Genomic DNA, 18,544 nt, shown 5'->3' with positions numbered 1-18,544 from the left:
GTAATCGCTCTACCAAAACGGCAAAGAGATCAATGAGATGACGTGCTTGATCTCGTCAGTGATCTTGTGTACGCGTATGCATTCCCGGATTTCTTTATCCTCTGAGCAAGCCATTTCTCGCGTTTCCTTGGGAAAGGGTTTGATTCTGGTGGGGTGCGTCCGTGGTTGTTCCCGTTGGTGACCCATGGATGGCGAGGTTATCTATCGAACCCTAATGTCTGGAGTGTGGGTAGTATTCATTTCCATACTTGACTGGATTTTCATGCTGTCAGGTGGTGATTAACAGTTTTGTAATATCTCAACTAGGCGCTTGTTGGTAATCCCACTATATATAATTATCTTTGAGGTTCGTTCTCGTCTGAATTGTTCTCTGGAGTTTGGACACACATATGTACCATGCGTAATACCAATGTTGTAGTTTGTTTTAAAGTCGTCAATGTATATTAACCATGCTTCTGTCGAAGCAGGAATCTGATCCATCTGACTATGGGGTGGCCGAGGAGTATTATATACAAGAATAAAATAGGTAAAGTGTACTTCTAAGCAGAAGTGCTTCGTTCCAAGTTCACTAACTTCGTGGATAGCCAGCCTATGAACACCGTAATCCTTCCTCAGGCCTGTGCATACTCATAGTGTCTGAGGCAGGCTTTTGTATCAGGAAGTCGAGGTTTCCCGGGTACCATACCCCCCAGATCACCATGACAGCGAACATCAGCAATGTATCAAAGACATACATTGGCCATTCATGGCTCAACAAGTACCCGTCCTGGCCCATGGCATATTCGATCACCCGAAATATAGATCGAACCATGATCAGCACACTGACTGCATAGAGTGTGTGCAAGTGGGATTTCCAGGGAATGGCCTGGTCGAATGCTTGGATTGTTGGATGCTGATGCATACGTTTTTGAAACACGATCGAAGTTACAATAAACAGCCCGAACATGATAACTTGGACCAACAGACCGACAATCACGATATTCTTCCCCATCTTCGCGTTTGATCCTGTCGCCATCAGACCTGCTGCGCTACCTTGGATCACGAAGGAGAGCACGTCACCCAGGACAAAGACTTTAGTCAACCAGCCGACTCGGATCAGCGAGTGATGTTCGGCTCGGACACTGCGGATGATGCGGCCGAGGGTCATGTACACTGATGCGGCGAAGAGAACCGGGCCAAGAAGAATGAACACATTCTGGATGCAGTAGGGCATGATTTCTCCAGTTCTGTTGTAAGCAGCAGCCCGTGCACCGTATCCGATAACTTCGACTGTAATATTGTTAGCTTCGTTCAATGCAATCCAACTAAGGGTAAAGCAGCGCTCACATATGCCTCCAATGGCGAAGGCGAGACAGAACCCAACTCGCATTTTCCATAGTTTCCAGAAGTGGTAGATGGTGGCACCCAGAAAAAGCAGGAGGAAGATAACAGCTGCTGGGACTGATGGTAGATATGCCCAGAGGTAGTAATCCCCTGCATAAGGCTCAAGTTGCGCCATTGTCGTGAGAGTCGTTTGATAATCGTATGTCCTTGGGGGAGTATTCTGGGATTACCCCTAAAATTCTGGGGTGAAACATTTTGTATTTATATGTCCGAACACTGATCGCGAAGCCTTTTTCATGCACCATAGTAGGGATACGTTATACGCGTAAAGAAATTGGCACAAAGCCTCCATAGACAAGCACTGTTCCCTAAAGTAAATCGACCGAATACGCGTATCGAATCCGGTAGTGGATCCTATATTAAAAGTGGTCCGTGCATACGCGGATTCCTTATTTTAGGCCTTTGGCTACTTCGAACCTTCTCTTCATACGCTAAGAAGCTTTCTTTAGAGTCCATCTGGATCCAAAATCTGCAGTGAGCTATTAGCAGCATCTGCGCATAGTATGAAGAACATGATTCGATAGCGTGTAAGAAATAGGTTGGCGAACAGACCGCAGTCACCCACATGAATAGTTCTTCGAGGGATGTGGATCGACCACGACCATTATCATGCCGCGTAGAACGCATAAGAAGTCGCGCAATGGATGCTTGGAATGCAAGCGACGCCATATAAAAGTAAGAAAGCTACCCTCAAGAGCGCTGACGTTAGCATCGCTTAACCGGGACAGTGTGACGAAAAGCGTCCGACATGTACCAACTGTATAACTTCGGAACGCTTTTGCGAATACGCGGACATCTTTCTAAGTGCTACACGATCTCGCACCAACATTTCGCCAGCTTCTTCCCCCGCAGTGGCTGTGACAAGAGACCAGCCGTCCGATGTTTCGAGTCCGAGGTCCGACTCGCTTCTCCAAGATGCGCCGGTCAATATGCTTCACATGCAGCTTTTACACCACTTGATGACAGAAACACGAAACACATTCCATGATAATTTCAATAAGGCAATCTCTTCTCCCGAGATTCAACAGATTTGCATGTCTTCTCCGTATCTCATGAATGAGCTACTGGCCCTCAGTGCCCTACATCTGAGCGCCTTGCATCCAGCAGAGCGAGAGTTTTATCGTCACCACGCAGCACAACTCCAAACGCACGCATTAACAATCCTCAACGGTATGAAGCTCGAAGTAAACCAGGAGACATGCATTCCGCTCTTTTTGTTTGCCGGTCTTCTTAATGTGCACCTCCTTTACGACGTATTAATCAACAAAGACCAAGATTTCGATCACTTCTTGGACCAACTGGTGAGCAGTTTTCGACTACACCGGGGGATCCGTGCAATCACCACGGATTCATGGGGCATGCTTCGAGAGTCCCCATTGAAGCCACTCATTCTGGATGGTGAAAAACGGTTTTCAAAGATTACAGGACTTGACCCCGAATGCGCCAGGCTCTTAGCCCTCATCAAGGCGGCTAAACTAGGCCCCTCTATCACCAATACTTATAAGCAAGCGATAGAATCGTTGCAACACGCGATAGTTTCATGCTCGTATGGGACGCCAGGCGCTGGCATCTCAGAGATTACTGCCTGGCCGATATTGGTTTCTCCGGAATATATTGATCTCCTCTCGATGCGATGCCCTGAGGCTCTTGCGGTACTGGCGTATTATGCCGCTTGCCTTCATACACGGCGCGACGTATGGGGGTTTGGAGACGGTGGGCGATTTTTGATTGAATCCATCATCACGTACCTGGGACCAAACTGGGCTGAGTGGCTGGATTGGCCAGCCCGAGCTTTGGGCAATCATCATCAGAGCTCGCAACGAGTTAAAATTTCAAATCAAAGCAATTGAAGACAACGTTATGGTCGGCTCTTAGTACAGTCATAGAAAGAGGTAACAAGGACCCATGGAGAAGAGATCCGATCTGGGGTCTAGCCGAATGTAGGATAGTTAGATATCACCTGCCCGTTTTCCCCTTTGAGCCTGTCACAGTATCACTAGCGCCGATGTAACCACGTGATGTGCTTCGATGGGAGTACTCCTACGGTCAGAATGAGTTTTCACAATGTTGTATTGATGTGGAGGGGGAGATACAGGGACCAACCCTCCCAGATAGTGATACTGAACATTATATGAAACATGACAGGTTCGGTCGGAGAATATTACATCCTACGCCGTGTAGCAAAGGAACCCAATTGTTTCGGCTGGACATGAAAATACAACGCCGCCCAGTTTAATTCTTGCATTCTTTGTTCCCCCGTCCCTTGTCCTAACCCAGTCAATGCATAGATGTAATCCCAACTGAACCCCAATATGTAGTACAGGAAGCGGAAGATATGCAAGGCAGACAAGAGCAATAGGGAAGTAAGATTTCGTAAAAGCGAATCAAGGAAATTCAGAACAAACGTAAGACATTGGTCAATGTCATGAAACCGTACAAGAGAAAGGAGGAAAGAAATGACGGAGAAGGGAGACAGAAAGGTAGCATTTTTTTCAGTTCAATACAGCATCATGAAGGCAACCCTGCATAACAGTTCGAGTCCAAAGAGAAAAAAAGAGAAAAAACCAGCCAAGCTCCCACGGAGAGTAGAGATTACACACTTGAGAGTGACATAAAATAACAACCGACGAAATATAAAAGCTTTTGAGTCAGGGTGACCACCCCCTGAGCCAAATATGAATTCCGCCATTCGGGAAAAATGCAATGTCATCATCATTTAGTGACCGTAATTGCCTCCCCAGCCACCGCGACCGGTGTTGCCATAATAATTAGTGAAGCCGGCGCCTCCGTAGTTACCGTAGCCAGTAGCCTGGTGGTGGGTTTGATTGGCTGCACCCTGGTGTCCACTAAGTCCACCTAGACCCCCATACTGAGGGTTCAAGTGGGGATAGGTGCCAAAGCCCTGCTGACCCTGCTGGCCTTGCAGAGGGGGAAGGCCAGTTTGTGCCTGCGGCTGACCTGGCACGCTGTTGGTAGCGGAACCAGGGCGGTTAGCCTGAGCTAGGGAAGGGCTGGGTCCAGAGGCCTTGGGCGTGTCAAAGGTCTTGGTTTCCTCCGTGGTCACTGGGGGCTGCTGAGAGATGGGCTGGTTCTGCCCAAAGCCACCCTGGGAGCGACCAAAGACGTCGGACATGCCCGATCCGAAGGTGTTCGAGCCGGCTGTAGACTGCTGGCTCTCTGATGGTTGGGCAGATCCGGTACGGCCGTAGACGGTGTCACGGCCAGGCATGGCTTGGGTAAAGCTGCCAGTAGTGGCGGGTGACGAAGAGTGGTCGTAAGAGAAACCGTGAGGCTGGCCGTACATTCCAGCCTTGCCATACGGACCATACTGGCTCCCATAGCCATACTGGGCTGTGTGAGGCATATAGTGGTCGTCGTATCTGCGCGCATCGTCATACATAGGGCGGTTGCGGCCATACTGGTGCCCGCTCATCTGACTCATGTACGAAGCATAGTGAGGGTTGGAGAAATAAGGGTATCCATATCCGTAGGCGCCCTGGCCAGGCATGTGCTGAGCAGTTGGGGTCTGAGTAGCACCGGGAAGGGTGGGGTTCGGAGTGTTGTGACCACTGTTGGGTGCGTCAACATGGCCGTAGCGGCTGGGAGGCTGGGTTGTAGGAATATGGGGCTGTACTTCCGCACCCGAGACGCCAAATCCGGCGGCGGCTCTCTGGGCTACGGTAGCATCCTGGGATTGGCCATAGGTGCCATAGTAGTTGTAAGGAAGACGCTGGTCGACGGCATAGAAGGGAGAATACTCGCTGCCAGTGGTTACGGTCGGCTGGACAGGAGCTTGGTTGGCGAATGGTTCTTGGATTTGAGGCTGAGGTTGGGTCACCTGCTGGCTGAAGGGATCATAGGGCTTGTGAGCATCGGTGTAGCGGGCGAAGTCGTTGAAAGAGGAGTCAGCAGCAGAGGCCTGAGGAACGGGGGGTAGTCCAGGGGCTGGGCGAGAGACAGCGGGGCTCTCGGTCGAAGCCTGGGCCTGGGCCTGAGTAGAAGGAGGCAAGGAGGCACGAGGAGCCACGGGGGAGTGTTGAGGGGGTTGGGCACGAGTTTCAGCATCTTCACGGTTCTCATCAATATCGACATCAGCAGCATCGCCGTTCAATCCCATACTGCCAAACTGCACTGCAGCCCGGTCGACAGCGTGGTTTCCTGGCATGACAACTGCTTCTTGTTGTTCCATCACACGGCGCTGGGCACCGGCAGCGCGAACACTCTGCTTGAGTGCGCTGGTGGGGTAGGCAGGTGCAGGTCGTGTGGGTGTTGCGGCAGCAGCATTGTTAGCATCAAGGGCGCTGCCAACGGTGCTAGCTGCGGTGGCTGTGGGAGCCGGGGGAGAGACATCGGGAATCTGCGCAAGATTCGTCTTGGTCAAATCATCCTTGGGAGCTGCAACTTCAGTCGCCGGGGCAGGGACAGCAGGTTTTTCGAGGGGCTGAGGGATAGCAGGTTCAGGTGCCTTTTCCATGGGAACCGGAATTGGAGGTGGAATCGGGACGGGTGCAGGTTCAGGGGCCTTCTGCTCTTTTGGCTCTTTCTGCTCCTGCTGTTCCTTCTGCTCGGGCACTGATTCGGCAACAGGCTTCTCGGGAACAGGAGCGGCAGCGGGGGCAGGCGCGGGGGCAGGTGCAGCAGCGGGAGCGGGAGCGGGAGCTGGGGCTGGTACTGGAGCGGGGGCAGCAGGTTTCTGCTGGGGAGGAGGCGCCGGTTTTGCGAACAGGCTTGCCCAGCCCTTCTTGGTACCCTCGGGAATCACATTGCTCTTCGATGCATCCTTGGGGGTCTCCTTCGAGGCGTCGGCTAGTTCTGGAGCTGTTGGCTCAGCATCGGCCGGCTTCTCAGTCTTGGTGACCTCGGGGGTAGCTGTCTCCACTGTGGCAGGAGCAGCTGGCTTCTCTGGGCGGCTGCCATTGGTGTGGGTACCAGCACGACCGCCGCGACCGCCACGGCCACGATCTCCACGAGCACGTCCACCACGGCTCTCAAATCCACCACGTCCACGGCCTCCCCGAATGGGAGCAGTAGTCGACTCGGTCGGGGTGCTCTGTGCCTCCTTTGGCTTGGGGCGGCTCCGGTCTGTGGTCTTCTTCTTTACCTCTCCCCACTGAGAGACGTTACCTAGATCACGACAAAAACCGATGTTAGTCCGGCTATGTGAGAAGAAATCACAGATTGGATCGAGATCGACGGCGAACCTTCAGTTATGCGATCAATTGCCTCCTCGAGGTCGCCGTCTGCATCCTCCAACGCAAAGACGAGATCCTCGTCCGTCCAGTCAGGGAACAATTCCTTTAGCATGGGTAGAGTGTTTGCATATTTCTTCTTCATTTGACCAATTTCTCCCTCGTCTTCGAATGTAGCGGGTGTGCTGTCTGAGTTGTCTGCCTTTGCAGATCTGCTGCCACCTCGACCACCTCTGGAGCTATAGCCACCGCGACCGCCGCGAGCGGATACCCTGCCACGAGAGGCAGACGACCTCGTTTGAGCTTCAGACATATCTTCTGATGGGGGAATCTAGTAAATCTCCGGACTGGAGAGAAGAGAGTAGAAGGAGAATCGAGGAAGACCCAACGGGGGTTTTGGACGAAGGGGGTGTAGAAAACAAGGTGCGGCTAGTGGGAAGAAAAAGCGGGTAAAAAGAGGTAATGATCACAGATGCAGCCTCACGGAAGAGGTCAGCAACCAGAACCACAGAGCGCACACAAGGACCGCCCGAACTTCGATGCGGCGGTTCAAGAGGGAGCGAGAGAGTTCAAGGAGGGGAGGAGGGAAAAGAATTGAATAAAAAGAAAAAACGAACAAAAAAGGAAAAAAAAGAAGTCCAAAGGGAGCTAAGAGAGGATGAGCATATAAATTATATGGAATAGGGAACCAAATGGAGAGGGAAGAAGGAATGGGAAGAGTTTTGAGTGAGAAGGTAAAGTACGAGTTTAGGTACAGTTCAGTCCGACCGACGTGTTGGAACCCACTGCAGGGAGGGAGAGAGACCCTCCAGGCAACTTTGTCGCCCATTTAGCGAGCGGCGCTAATCGTTCACCCGTTTCGTTGGTTGGCCGATCCAACCAGCGTCCGTGACTTGCACTGGAGCGTTTCGCCTTAGCGTGACGCTTTTTAAAGGGAACGCTGCTTCCTCCCGGTATCTGTTACCTGGAGGTGAACCCTTCTCAGTCCTGCATTTCGTCATCCATTTTGGTTTTTTCCCCTTCGTTGCGTTCTGATGATTGACGAGATCCAATCGATTATACATTTTTCCCCCTCAAATTTATTGGTACGCAGATTACCGACTCGTACCGTGTGTATACGTATCTATACAGGTCGTTTTACCTACCCCTACAGTGCCCCCTCAAATCGGAGTCTATTGATCCATTGAGGATCTTCTCGTTCCCATTCCTCGCATTCCTCACCGCCCCCTACCTGGCACCACCCGAGGTATCTACCAAAGGGAGAGCGAGAGGGCACGATTTATTATCGATAGTATATGGCACTACTGGTCCACCATTGTTCCCCCCTTCCTTCCTCTTGCCGTCATGAAAGGCACGTCGAGTTTGAGCTTGAAAGCGTGGTCGAAAATCCACCCCCCGCTACCCCGTACCCCCCGGGAATCTCAACAACTCCTCAAAGCCCTTACGTCTTCCTTCCGTCGTCAACTCGATCGGGAATATCCCCCCTCAGCCCCCTCAGATCGAGATGGATCTAATGATCGTACACCGGAAAACCCGCACTCGTCTGTGCACGCGACCGATCGACATCTTCGGGCCATCCTAGATAATCCGCTTTTCCGGGTAGTACCCTCTAAGTCTGCTGCGGCCCGTAATGGAAGCGGAACAGCAAGCAGACTACAACAGAGAATAGCGAAAGAACCAATGGTAGTCTTCGATGAATTGGTTGCCTCGGGTTCGGTAACGCTGCCAACACTACGTGATTGTTTGAGTTCCCAGATGCTACTGGCCAGCCGTCATATCGGAAACGGCCTCATACAGGCCATGAAAGACGCTAGGGCTGGATCCAAGGTTGTCAGTTGGTGGTTTGCATCTGATTCTGCGACAAGACAGATGTTATTCAAATCCCGAGCAGCGACGACAACTCTAGTAAAGTTCTTAGTGGCAGAAGGTCGACAAGGTGTGGTGTTGGATTGGCTGAGGATGCTGGCGAACCATGACATTGGAGGCCGGAACGGTCAGTTGCCAGAGAAAATTGCGCAACAGGTGTTTGGCCATCTGCTGGTCAACTTAGTGACCGCTGAAATCCAGTACGGTCAAGGGTTGAGCTTGGCTATGCGGTATTATCTACAGACATGCAAGTCGCAGATGTTCAAAGACAATGTGGTCCTGAACCTTTCCTGGCAACCTGTGTTACTCCCAGCAGGTGTTCACTTATGTGAGAGCTTGATGCAGAGTTCACCGTCCAGATCCAAAGAGCTGAACGGAGCTATGTACAATGAGTATATTGAGGTTCTTTCCAAACTTGCACCGAACTCGTGTCTGCTAGCTACGGCTCCGCTGTACCACCCTACACACCCTGATGTCAAACCATTCCTCGATTTTGTGGATACACTACCTCCTGGCCGAGTGGACTCTTCAACAGGACTGAAACGAGAAAGCTTTGTGCGTGCCGGTTTTGACGCTCTTCGTCTCTTGGTGGACCAAGACAAGCGACGGGATGTCTTATACCTGGCACGTTTCTTGCAACAGCAGTTGCCCGAGAAACCGGATTCGGCAAATGCATCCAATTCAAATCACGGTGCATACACAGAGAGGGAAGATTTACTATCACAGCTTGACTTGGCATTGGCTTGATATGCGTAACTATTGCTATTGAAGTCGAAACAGCATGTTCTGTAAAGCAACGATCTCCTGGCCCCAGGCTTTGGGTGATACTTTTTTTCCTAGGTGCCCTTTATCATGGGTTCAAGGTCTCTACGGGGTATGCATGCAACCTTAGTAGTAGATAAATGATTCGTCAGTCTGGATCTGCAGGTGACAATCGGGTTTACCATTGTGGTGGACGGCTTACCCGAAACACGCTATGAGGAGAACTCCGCATACTGCTCCACTCAGCCACGCTAATGGGGTCTCCTTCTCCTCTTCTTGGCATGCTTACATATCATGACCGGCAACACAATCAGGGCAGGGAAGGCTTATGTGCGCCTCGAGCTGATCCTTGGGGGTAATATAATATGCTATTTTCTAATTGGTGTTTTGCTGATGGAACAGTCCAAGATTGAGTTCCGTGTGGAACGGGTTAGCGTGCTGGGATTAGATGGTCTTAGTAAATATCACCGCGCAACCTCACCTCTCAACCTTCTGTGACCTTCTATCCTCCCTCCCATCGCTCTACAAGTGGTTCTCGCCCCAGTAGACCGCAACTTGGCGATTTCCAAGGTCGCTTGTTACTTGCGATCGCATTCCAATTAGATTTGGCTCACTTAAACATCGCTGAAAGTATCTTGCACTCGCGATCGTTCATACCATCTCTCATTATGGCTCCCGAGCCAGATAGCAGCGTCAACGCACCACCAACCCCAGGTACGTCCAGACAGCTATACATATGATTCACGTGATCATGGCATCATCGCCGGTGCCCATATCACCTGGCTACAACTAAATGCATCGGGACCAGGCTGATTCTTGAAGTAGAAGCTAGTAATATATCTGGAGCTGGCACGAACACAAACACGACCGATGCTGCTCCCAAGCAAACCAATGGTGAGAGCACTCCGCCCAAGTCTGTGGATGCGAACGACCAGCCCGAGAAGAATAAGTCTCCTGAAGCGGCTGGATCTTCTAAGGAACACAAACCTGCTGAAGAAGCCAAGTCTGGTGGGCATGCCTCCATCTCGCAACACGATGGACTCAAAGAGTCAACCGCGGAGAATGGCATCGCGCAACCTAGTGCAGGCGATAAACGAGAGCATGACCCGACTTCTACCACCCCCAACGCGGCTAAGGCTAATGTTGAGAACTCGGCGGAACCTACAAACAAAAAGCGGAGGACTACTGGAACGCGGACTCGAGATGGCAATACTACAGCCCCTGCTACGAATGGGGGGAAACCAAAGGCAAGTCGTTCTAAAAAGACGAAGGATGATGTGAAGAAGGTGATTCCTACGGATGGTATTGGTAGTCGAACACGCAGCCGGACTAAGGCAATTTCCTAAGCTCAGGCGGTATCGCCGCGAACATACGCATCCTGTAAAGCGTATGCTCTTCACTCTATATTCCTTTTGATCTAGTTGTCTAGCAGGTCCTATGTATCGCAAAGCTCCCACGTTCGCTAGCTAGGTTCTATTTCTCCGGATCTTGTGAAGCTCTAGCTTGTGAATGAACCCATTTTCTCTATTGCTGCATGTGACCATCGATCGCCTGGAAATAGATGAAAGTAAATGTTCTTTATTTTTGAGACAATAATATAGCGTATGATGGGCTGCAAGTATAAAACGGGATGACTGGTGGTGATATAGCCTGCTTGGTAGACAGAAACCGGCAGTATCATTAGCCTTCGTCGGGGATGTCCCGCAAAGTACCGACATCGGCCAAGACTCCCCCGTCTGGGTTGAGTCACCGCTCCGGAGCGGGAGAACATCCGATGTGTCCCTCCCCCACTATCACTAGAGGGGAAAGTCTGTGTCATACCCATGAGATAAACTGCCTATCGTCTTTATAAGTATTCGTCGGGAAATTGTGGAATTCTTCCTTTCTCTCTCTGTAACACATCGGTCGGGGAACTGACAATTGACCTTCACACACAATGTCTTCCAACAAGATTTGGCTTCGTGCTGAAACCAAGCCCGCTGAGGCTCGGTCTGCTTGTAAGTAGCGTGGCAGTATTCATGTACTATCTGTCATTATGCTATTGCCAGCAAATTGTGATATGCAATGTGCTAATACCTCACAGTGACCCCAACTACTGCCAAGGCTCTTATGGATGCTGGCTATGAAGTGACTGTCGAACGCTCTACACAGCGAATCTTCGATGGTAGGTTGTCAATCAGGGCTCCACTCTCCCGGGTATGAAGGCTGACAAGGTTCGTCTTAATAATAGATGAGGAATTCGCAAAGGTATATATACACGTTCGCCCTAGTCCCTACATGTCAAAGACTTATAATTGTCCTATGGAATAGATTGGTGCCCCACTAGTTGAGGAGGGATCCTGGGCCAAGGATGCTCCAAAGGATGCATACGTTTTGGGTCTCAAGGAACTGCCCGAAGATGATTTTCCTCTTGAGCACGTCCATATTACCTTTGCCCACTGCTACAAGCAACAGGGGGGCTGGGAGAAGGTTCTCAGACGGTGGCCTCGTGGAGGCGGAACCCTGTTGGATTTGGAATTCCTCACTGATGAAGTCGGGCGGAGAGTTGCTGGTGAGAATTGATTGCCCACGTTAGTTTCCTATGTGGCTTGTATAATTACTAACTTCCCTATTTATAGCTTTCGGGTGGTCCGCTGGCTATGCCGGTACGTGTTTTGCTGCTATGAAGCGCTGATGATCGATATTGATGTAGTATAGGTTCCGCATTGGCTGTTAAGAACTGGGCCTGGCAATTGACTCATCCTGAGGGCGAACCTTTGCCCGGTGAGGTTCCGTACGCAAACCAGGATCTCCTGACCCAGTCCGTGAAAGAGTCCCTGGAAGCTGGCAAGAAGCAATCCGGCCGGTCCCCCAAGATTCTTGTCATCGGAGCTGTGAGTGTGCTTTTTATATCGATCCCCATGGCAAACTAACTGATGATGTGCAGCTTGGACGTTGTGGTAACGGTGCCGTACAACTTGCCAAGGATGTTGGCATCCCCGAATCTGATATCATCCGGTGGGATATCGAGGAGACAAAGAAAGGTTTGTTTATACTTCTATTTCTAACGAGCTTAAGGTTAACGCATCAAAACAGGCGGTCCTTTCCAGGAGATTATCGACGCAGATATCTTCGTCAACTGCATCTATCTTTCTAGCGAGTCTATTCCCCCATTTGTCAACGTTGAATCTCTTTCTACCCCTAACCGCCGTTTGTCGGTCATTTGCGACGTGAGCGCCGACACGTGAGTCCCTCTTCTGGCCATTACTCTTCTCGCTTGTGCAGCCGACTGACTTCACCCTCGATGCAGCACTAACCCCAACAATCCTATTCCCGTGTACGATATCACCACTACTTTCGACAAGCCCACAGTACCCGTCACTCTGCCGGCGGGGACGCAAGGCCCCCCTCTTAGCGTGATCAGTATTGACCATCTTCCCTCGCTTCTCCCTCGTGAAAGCTCCGAGATGTTCAGTCAAGCGCTGCTTCCCAGTCTGTTGCAGTTGAAGAATCGGAAGGACGCTCGCGTCTGGACGCAGGCGGAAGATCTGTTCAAGCAGAAGGTTGCCACTTTGCCCTAGAAATTTTTGAACAAACAGTAATTTGGCGGGGAATTCTGCACACGGTCTACAGTTCATGAAAAAATATATACCATGTTGTTCCTTTTCCTGGAGGAAACTATGAATTAGATAACATGTGCCAGAATAAGTTGTCTCAACATCTGTGTAAAATCAAATTTGAATTGACCGCATGAGAGTCGCGTCATATTCTTCATGCTGCACTCCACTAGAGATTTGCCTACACCTTCCTACATTATCATTGTCTACGGTCAAAGAGCAGCTGGATAATGGAGAAACGGAGGGGGGGGGGGGGGAGGGGGAAGCTGGAAAATGGTGGTAGCTTAGCTACACCGTGGTTCATCCACTACTGCTAACGATTGGGTCAAATGAATCATGTTGATCATGAACATATAGTGCGCTGATCTCCTTTGGCGTCGTCATTTCTAACTTCAGGGGGGGGGGGGGTTCTTTATTGCTCCTAGGGCAAAGTAGAATAGTCCTACTACCACTAGTGTTCAAAAGATATGCATTTATTATGAAATCCCCCCACCACGAGAGCGGAACGACACGGGAGAACGACAGGGTAAACTCCCAGTGTCGTGTGGGGGGCGGATCCCCCGAAAGTTACATACAGGGAGTACAGTACGAGTACTACTAATGTATGTAACTGTCGGGACGGGCATTCGGCGTTGAAGAACTTCCGGTCACTAAAACAGGTCCCTCGGGCAAATCAGACAAACATTGCCCAGTGAGATCTTTCTCACAAGGACCCTCAATTATTGTCGTGATGGCAATGCAGATGAGATCCGTCAAATGGTCATTGATACCTGAACCCGAAGATCTTATTTAGATTGCATCATTCCTGTGAGTTTTGCAAGCCCAATGATTGGCCACTCCCAATCCTTCTGCCTTTCTTTACCCCATTCTTCTCCACATCCTCGGGTTTATGGGGAAAAAAAGGCAAAAATGAAGAAGACACGGAAGAGCTGACACTATTTATCTCTCCCGGTATAGCCGATGGGAACGAACCTCGACCTCCACACTAGCTCGGTTTACATATGGAGAGGCGTATTTAGCCATACGTAACTCCGCTACCATCTTGCTCCACACACCCTCGACTGAAGCAGAAGATTACAGGGATTTAAGTAATCCCCATCCGCCAGGTTCCTGAATTGTTGGAGGACCCCCGCGCCCAGGCATTCTTAGCACGAACCGTCCATGGAGCAACGATAGGCGAATTCTGGTTCTTCTAAGAGACGTGCGACCTGCGCTAGCCATCGATTTCCCGTCCTTTTCTCCTATATATAGTTGATGCAAGAAAAATCAACCACTGTTGCCGCATATGCGGCCGGCGCTTCCCTCGCCGCTGTCGCCCTCTTTTACGTCTTCGGGCCCAATTACACAATCGACGGGGATGAGTCAAGTGATAGCAACCGTAAAAAGAGTATTGTCGGTCTATCCAATCCCGCCAATGACTGCTTTATCAACTCGGTCTTGCAGGCGCTTGCTGGCCTGGGCGACCTGCGTGTTTATTTGATTAGAGAACTCCATCGGCGCGAGCTGGATGGGCCGGAGGTCTATAACTCTCTACCGGATGTAAAGGAACTCGCCAGCGGTGAGAAGTCGGAGAAGATCCGGGAGTTGCAGCAGGGCACAATCACTCGGGCTTTGAAAGATATGTTGGACCGGTTGAATGAGCGCCCGATTTACAAGAAGACAATTTCGGCACGTCCATTCATCCAGGCTCTCGAATACGCATACCGGACCCGGATTAGCCGTAACCAACAGGATGCACAGGAGTTCCTACAAATCGTTGCCGAACGGCTTTGTGATGAATACCATGCCGGTGTCAAAGCCCGACAGAGACTGCAGGGGCCCATTGGCCTACCCACAGGCTCGGAAATCTCAAAAAGTACCGAAGATGTCACATCCGCCAAGAGTCCATCTGAGATTGAGGTACGCATTGACGACGGATCCGAGAACGGCCTGCCGGCAATCATCGATACCAAACTCAAGGAGATCGACAACGAGTATGGTTTTCCGTTTGAGGGGAAGCTCGAGTCTCAAATTGAATGTCAATTTTGCCATTATAAGTATAAACCTAACCAGACCTCCTTTGTCAACTTGACGTTACAAGTACCACAGAAGAGTTCCACCACCCTCAGTGCGTGTTTCGATGGCCTCCTCAAGACCGAACACATCGACGATTTTAGGTGTGACAGATGCCGTCTGCAGCATGCACTCGAAGCGAAAATGCAAGACCTGAAGCAAACACGCGGAGTCAAAGAGCAGCAGCTCCTCCAGGCCGAAATCCAAAAAATTCAGAATGCTTTGTCAACAGACCCAGAGGGCCCGCTCGAAGGTGTTACTCTTCCGCCCGCAGAGGCGGCTCCCAAGCGAAAGATCGCACGCCATATGCGCATCACGGTCTTCCCTAAGATCATTGGGATCCATCTCTCACGGTCTATATTCGACCGCAGCAGTTCCACCAAGAACGCGGCAAAGGTAGCTTTCCCTGAACGACTTCCGCTGGGAGGTATCCTGAATCAGAAATGGTTCAAACTGCTGGCGATTGTTTGTCACAAAGGCAGTCACAACAGTGGTCATTACGAATCATTTCGACGAAACCATCTTTATCCGCCTTTCTCGACACCGGATGTCTTCAGTTCGTATGCACAGAGCCGAGTTACAAGTGAGAACCCATCGCAAGTACCAAGCCCTCGCATGGGACCTCGTTCCTTGGATGCAGAGCCTCCAGCTCTTAGCATCTCGACTTCAACCTCATCGCCATCTTCTTCGTCTCTTTCTCCGGCCCCGTCGCGATCCCCATCGAGGAAGAAGTCTGCATCTCAATTAAATCCCCCAGCATCCCCGGCTCCCCGGCCAAGCACGTCATCGAGCTCCCGTATTTCCTTCCAGAGCAGCCGCACCAAATCCAAGCAGAACTTGTCTCCGACGTCGGATCCTCAGAGTCCTGCCACTGATGGTGGACGCTGGAGCAAGTCCAGCTCGCGCCCATCATTTATGAGCGATCGCATAACCCCAGGTACTTCCGCCGAGACCTCTACCGGGCCCACTTCTCGCCTTCGACGTCGTCGTAAGGCAAATGATCGATGGTGGCGCATCTCGGATGAGAAGGTCAAGGAATGTAAGACATCGGACGTTCTGGGTATGCAAAAAGAGGTCTACCTCCTATTCTACGAGATGGAGAAGCCAACCAATGGCTCACAGGTTCCATGATCGCCTGCCGAGAAGCTAAAGGCTGGTCCTGGGCATCAGACGGCAGTTTCTTTGCATGGTGTACGTGGAAAGGTGTATACACATCTCTTCCAGTTGAGGCTCCGCGCACCACTTATATTCATTTCTATATAGTACTCAGACGACACTGCGCTTTGCTTGCTGGATCTGAGCCCAGCCAGGGTAGTCTGAGCTGATCACTCAGCGTATATGTATATTCGGAGTTGGGAAATGTAACTTAGATATATACACCTCGATAGATACAGAAAATTTCATCTAACTTGGGTCTCGTTGGGTAGCCCTGTGTCGCTCATTCTCGATTCTTAGCCGTCTTTATCTGTAGCGGTCGCTCAAACGAATATTCCACCACCATGGGTTGATATGATAGCCCCCGTCAATCCACGATCCTTCATACAGTATATATAAGCTTCCGCCACATTCTCGGGAGTGGGAATCTCTTTGATGGGAAGCTTTTCCTTTAGATGGGCGAACATCGCCTCTTTCTCCGGAATGGTGTCCCACAGCTCAGTATCTATGGGACCAGGACTGACGAGGTTAACCCTGACCGGCGCAATATCTAAGCAGAGGTTCTTTGTGAGCCCATACAGGCCTGTTGAGTACATGGTGTGCATTGCCATTCCCCGTCCCATGGGTCTCTCGGCTGTTGCTCCACTAGTGAGTGTGATGGAGCAAGCGGGTGAGTTGCTTGCCATATACCTTGGAGCATGCTTGGCGATGAGGAACGGTGCGATAATGCGGACATTGGCAGTGTTTCGGATTCGGTCCAGGTCTGCTCGCGGCTGTATCCAGTCTTCAGAATCAAACTCAAAAGTTCCCGCTGTGAAGATGATATGGTCAAATGGCTGGACTTGCTCAAACGTAGACACCAATTGATCCTCGACATCTGGCGCTCCAAGGTCAATCGTTAAGCCACGGACTCGGTCCTTTGCTTCTGGATAGGAAGATAGAAGGCGCACTTGAGCAGCGTCAACTTTGCTCGGGTCGGAGGAGAGGACCGTAACGTTGGCACCGTGTTCGATGCTTGCTTCAGCTACACAGAAGCCGACACCGGAAGTCCCTCCGAAGATGACGATGTGTTTTCCATGCAACTTGTTCACGTATTTGTTTCTCGCAGCCATTGCTGGTCAGGGGCAGAGTGAGAAATGCCAATGTATATCTTAGAAGTGCTTTAACAGTAGAAGGCAACACAGCTTACCAGAGACTGGGAGGATACTCTTATATCTACTTTTGTGCCGGAGTACTCTGCTTGGCAAAATCGAATCACCGCGGTATTGGGCTATGAGACCTGAGTCTTGATTTCTAAGCAGTGGAGTTTTGAACCTGATTGGATACACAAAGAAGGCGATCATCCAGGTGTCCTCTTATCCTATGTTAGATATCATCTATTTGACAATCTTGGGCACCTTCAAAGTGGCCCAAGCCCTATGTACTTCCAATCACTGTCGCCGTCACCTGCCTAATTCGTATTTCCCGCTTATGTAAGTAGGGCAAAGTCCACACTGGTTCAACCATTTGCTCCTTCGACACTGAGACAATCTCAAGGTTGGCCTCTGGAATCTTATAGAATGCGAGCTGGTGTTTGGTGAACACTGTCAGGAGGATTTACCAGGTTCATTCGATACGTTTCAATTACAGAGAGCATCGGAGAAAGCCTGCTCACCGACCTTGATTTTGAGTCGACATTAGTACCTTTTGGTAGGAGGAGGTCCTATAGCACGGCAGGTTAAGCCCAAGATTCGATTCATATTCTCTGTACTCTCATGGTCCGGTCTGTGACCCGGAGTAGGGGCTGCGCACAATGTCTACGACGCAAAATCAAGGGGAGAGCTCCGCTTCACTACTACATGTTCAGATCTGAATGTTTGGATTGGCAAAAAGTGTGATGAAAACCACCCAGAATGTTCCCAATGCAGACGAATTAGAAAACCCTATCCTGGGGTCTACGGAGGCCTTTTTATGGTTCACAGCTCGCAAGCTGTGCAAGGAACTAGACTATCAACTGATCGTCCAACCATCTGCGGAAATGGTGATTCCTTTCCGGCTGAACCGTCTTATCAGCCTTTATTCGAGCAGATTCTGGTTTCAGCTTTCGTCGCTTCGTTTTCCTTGTCGAGCTCCGGACGGGTGAGTCATGGCTCGTGGACCAGATATTTATCCTCATGGATATCATCCTCCAAGACTTTAGGCTGGTCTATCCGAGCAACGACACTGCTCTTCTACGCACAAAAGTCAAATCTTCACTACTACAAAGTACAAACTATAGAAACATGTTCGATGTACCAAGCTGGTTAGCTTTCCGAGAGCTTCTTGAGCAGCCCCACAGTTTCAGTCCTTATCTATGCCTTTTCAGGCTAGCTTTCCGAGTTCTAGTAGCATCTTTACTTCTATAACTCAACTCAACTATGAGGAGGTTGTGCTTTCGTTTCTGCTCTGCCTTAGGTTCTTTCGGTAATCTATGATTAATTGAAAGACCGAAAGACCCATGTATAAGTTACTCTTCCTCTGAGACAGCGGTCCCCCAGCACTAATGCTATAGATCCACTCCTC

General features: G+C 50.4%; 8 protein-coding genes across 8 annotated transcripts; 5 read left to right on the top strand and 3 right to left on the bottom strand.

Annotated features, from left to right (window-relative positions):
* Positions 1-302: 302 nt before the first annotated feature.
* Positions 303-1,498, bottom strand: AO090003000734 (RTA1 domain-containing protein; the record flags this gene model as incomplete). The annotated part of the gene is given in 5 exon segments (XM_023235009.1): positions 303-325; positions 396-617; positions 628-825; positions 904-1,269; positions 1,327-1,498. The coding sequence occupies 5 exon segments, from the start codon at positions 1,496-1,498 to the stop codon at positions 303-305; spliced, it is 981 nt and encodes a 326-aa protein (XP_023090071.1).
* An 844-nt stretch (positions 1,499-2,342) lies between these two features.
* On the top strand, positions 2,343-3,233 carry AO090003000733 (uncharacterized protein; the record flags this gene model as incomplete). The annotated part of the gene is made up of 1 exon (XM_001819828.3): positions 2,343-3,233. One exon carries the CDS (start codon positions 2,343-2,345, stop codon positions 3,231-3,233), a length of 891 nt encoding a protein of 296 aa, XP_001819880.3.
* An 866-nt stretch (positions 3,234-4,099) lies between these two features.
* Positions 4,100-6,885, bottom strand: AO090003000732 (putative RNAPII degradation factor Def1; the record flags this gene model as incomplete). The annotated part of the gene is made up of 2 exons (XM_001819827.3): positions 4,100-6,507; positions 6,585-6,885. 2 exons carry the CDS (start codon positions 6,883-6,885, stop codon positions 4,100-4,102), a joined length of 2,709 nt encoding a protein of 902 aa, XP_001819879.1.
* A 1,031-nt stretch (positions 6,886-7,916) lies between these two features.
* Positions 7,917-9,185, top strand: AO090003000731 (uncharacterized protein; the record flags this gene model as incomplete). The annotated part of the gene is made up of 1 exon (XM_001819826.1): positions 7,917-9,185. One exon carries the CDS (start codon positions 7,917-7,919, stop codon positions 9,183-9,185), a length of 1,269 nt encoding a protein of 422 aa, XP_001819878.1.
* Positions 9,186-9,868: 683 nt separating this feature from the next.
* Positions 9,869-10,546, top strand: AO090003000730 (uncharacterized protein; the record flags this gene model as incomplete). Its single annotated transcript, XM_001819825.3, has 2 exons — positions 9,869-9,914; positions 10,026-10,546. 2 exons carry the CDS (start codon positions 9,869-9,871, stop codon positions 10,544-10,546), a joined length of 567 nt encoding a protein of 188 aa, XP_001819877.1.
* Positions 10,547-11,136: 590 nt separating this feature from the next.
* Positions 11,137-12,760, top strand: lys1 (saccharopine dehydrogenase (NAD+, L-lysine-forming); the record flags this gene model as incomplete). Its single annotated transcript, XM_023235008.1, has 8 exons — positions 11,137-11,197; positions 11,284-11,396; positions 11,511-11,751; positions 11,819-11,845; positions 11,898-12,073; positions 12,127-12,223; positions 12,276-12,423; positions 12,490-12,760. 8 exons carry the CDS (start codon positions 11,137-11,139, stop codon positions 12,758-12,760), a joined length of 1,134 nt encoding a protein of 377 aa, XP_023090070.1.
* Positions 12,761-14,050: 1,290 nt separating this feature from the next.
* AO090003000728 (putative ubiquitin C-terminal hydrolase) lies at positions 14,051-15,979 on the top strand (the record flags this gene model as incomplete). Its single annotated transcript, XM_023235007.1, has 2 exons — positions 14,051-15,408; positions 15,505-15,979. 2 exons carry the CDS (start codon positions 14,051-14,053, stop codon positions 15,977-15,979), a joined length of 1,833 nt encoding a protein of 610 aa, XP_023090069.1.
* A 347-nt stretch (positions 15,980-16,326) lies between these two features.
* Positions 16,327-17,115, bottom strand: AO090003000727 (uncharacterized protein; the record flags this gene model as incomplete). Its single annotated transcript, XM_001819822.1, has 1 exon — positions 16,327-17,115. One exon carries the CDS (start codon positions 17,113-17,115, stop codon positions 16,327-16,329), a length of 789 nt encoding a protein of 262 aa, XP_001819874.1.
* Between the last annotated feature and the right edge of the window lie 1,429 nt (positions 17,116-18,544).

Source organism: Aspergillus oryzae, chromosome 2, assembly GCF_000184455.2.
Source record: "Aspergillus oryzae RIB40 DNA, chromosome 2".
Classification (NCBI taxonomy): Eukaryota; Fungi; Ascomycota; class Eurotiomycetes; order Eurotiales; family Aspergillaceae; genus Aspergillus; species Aspergillus oryzae.
This window is presented reverse-complemented; position numbering and strand designations above follow the sequence as displayed.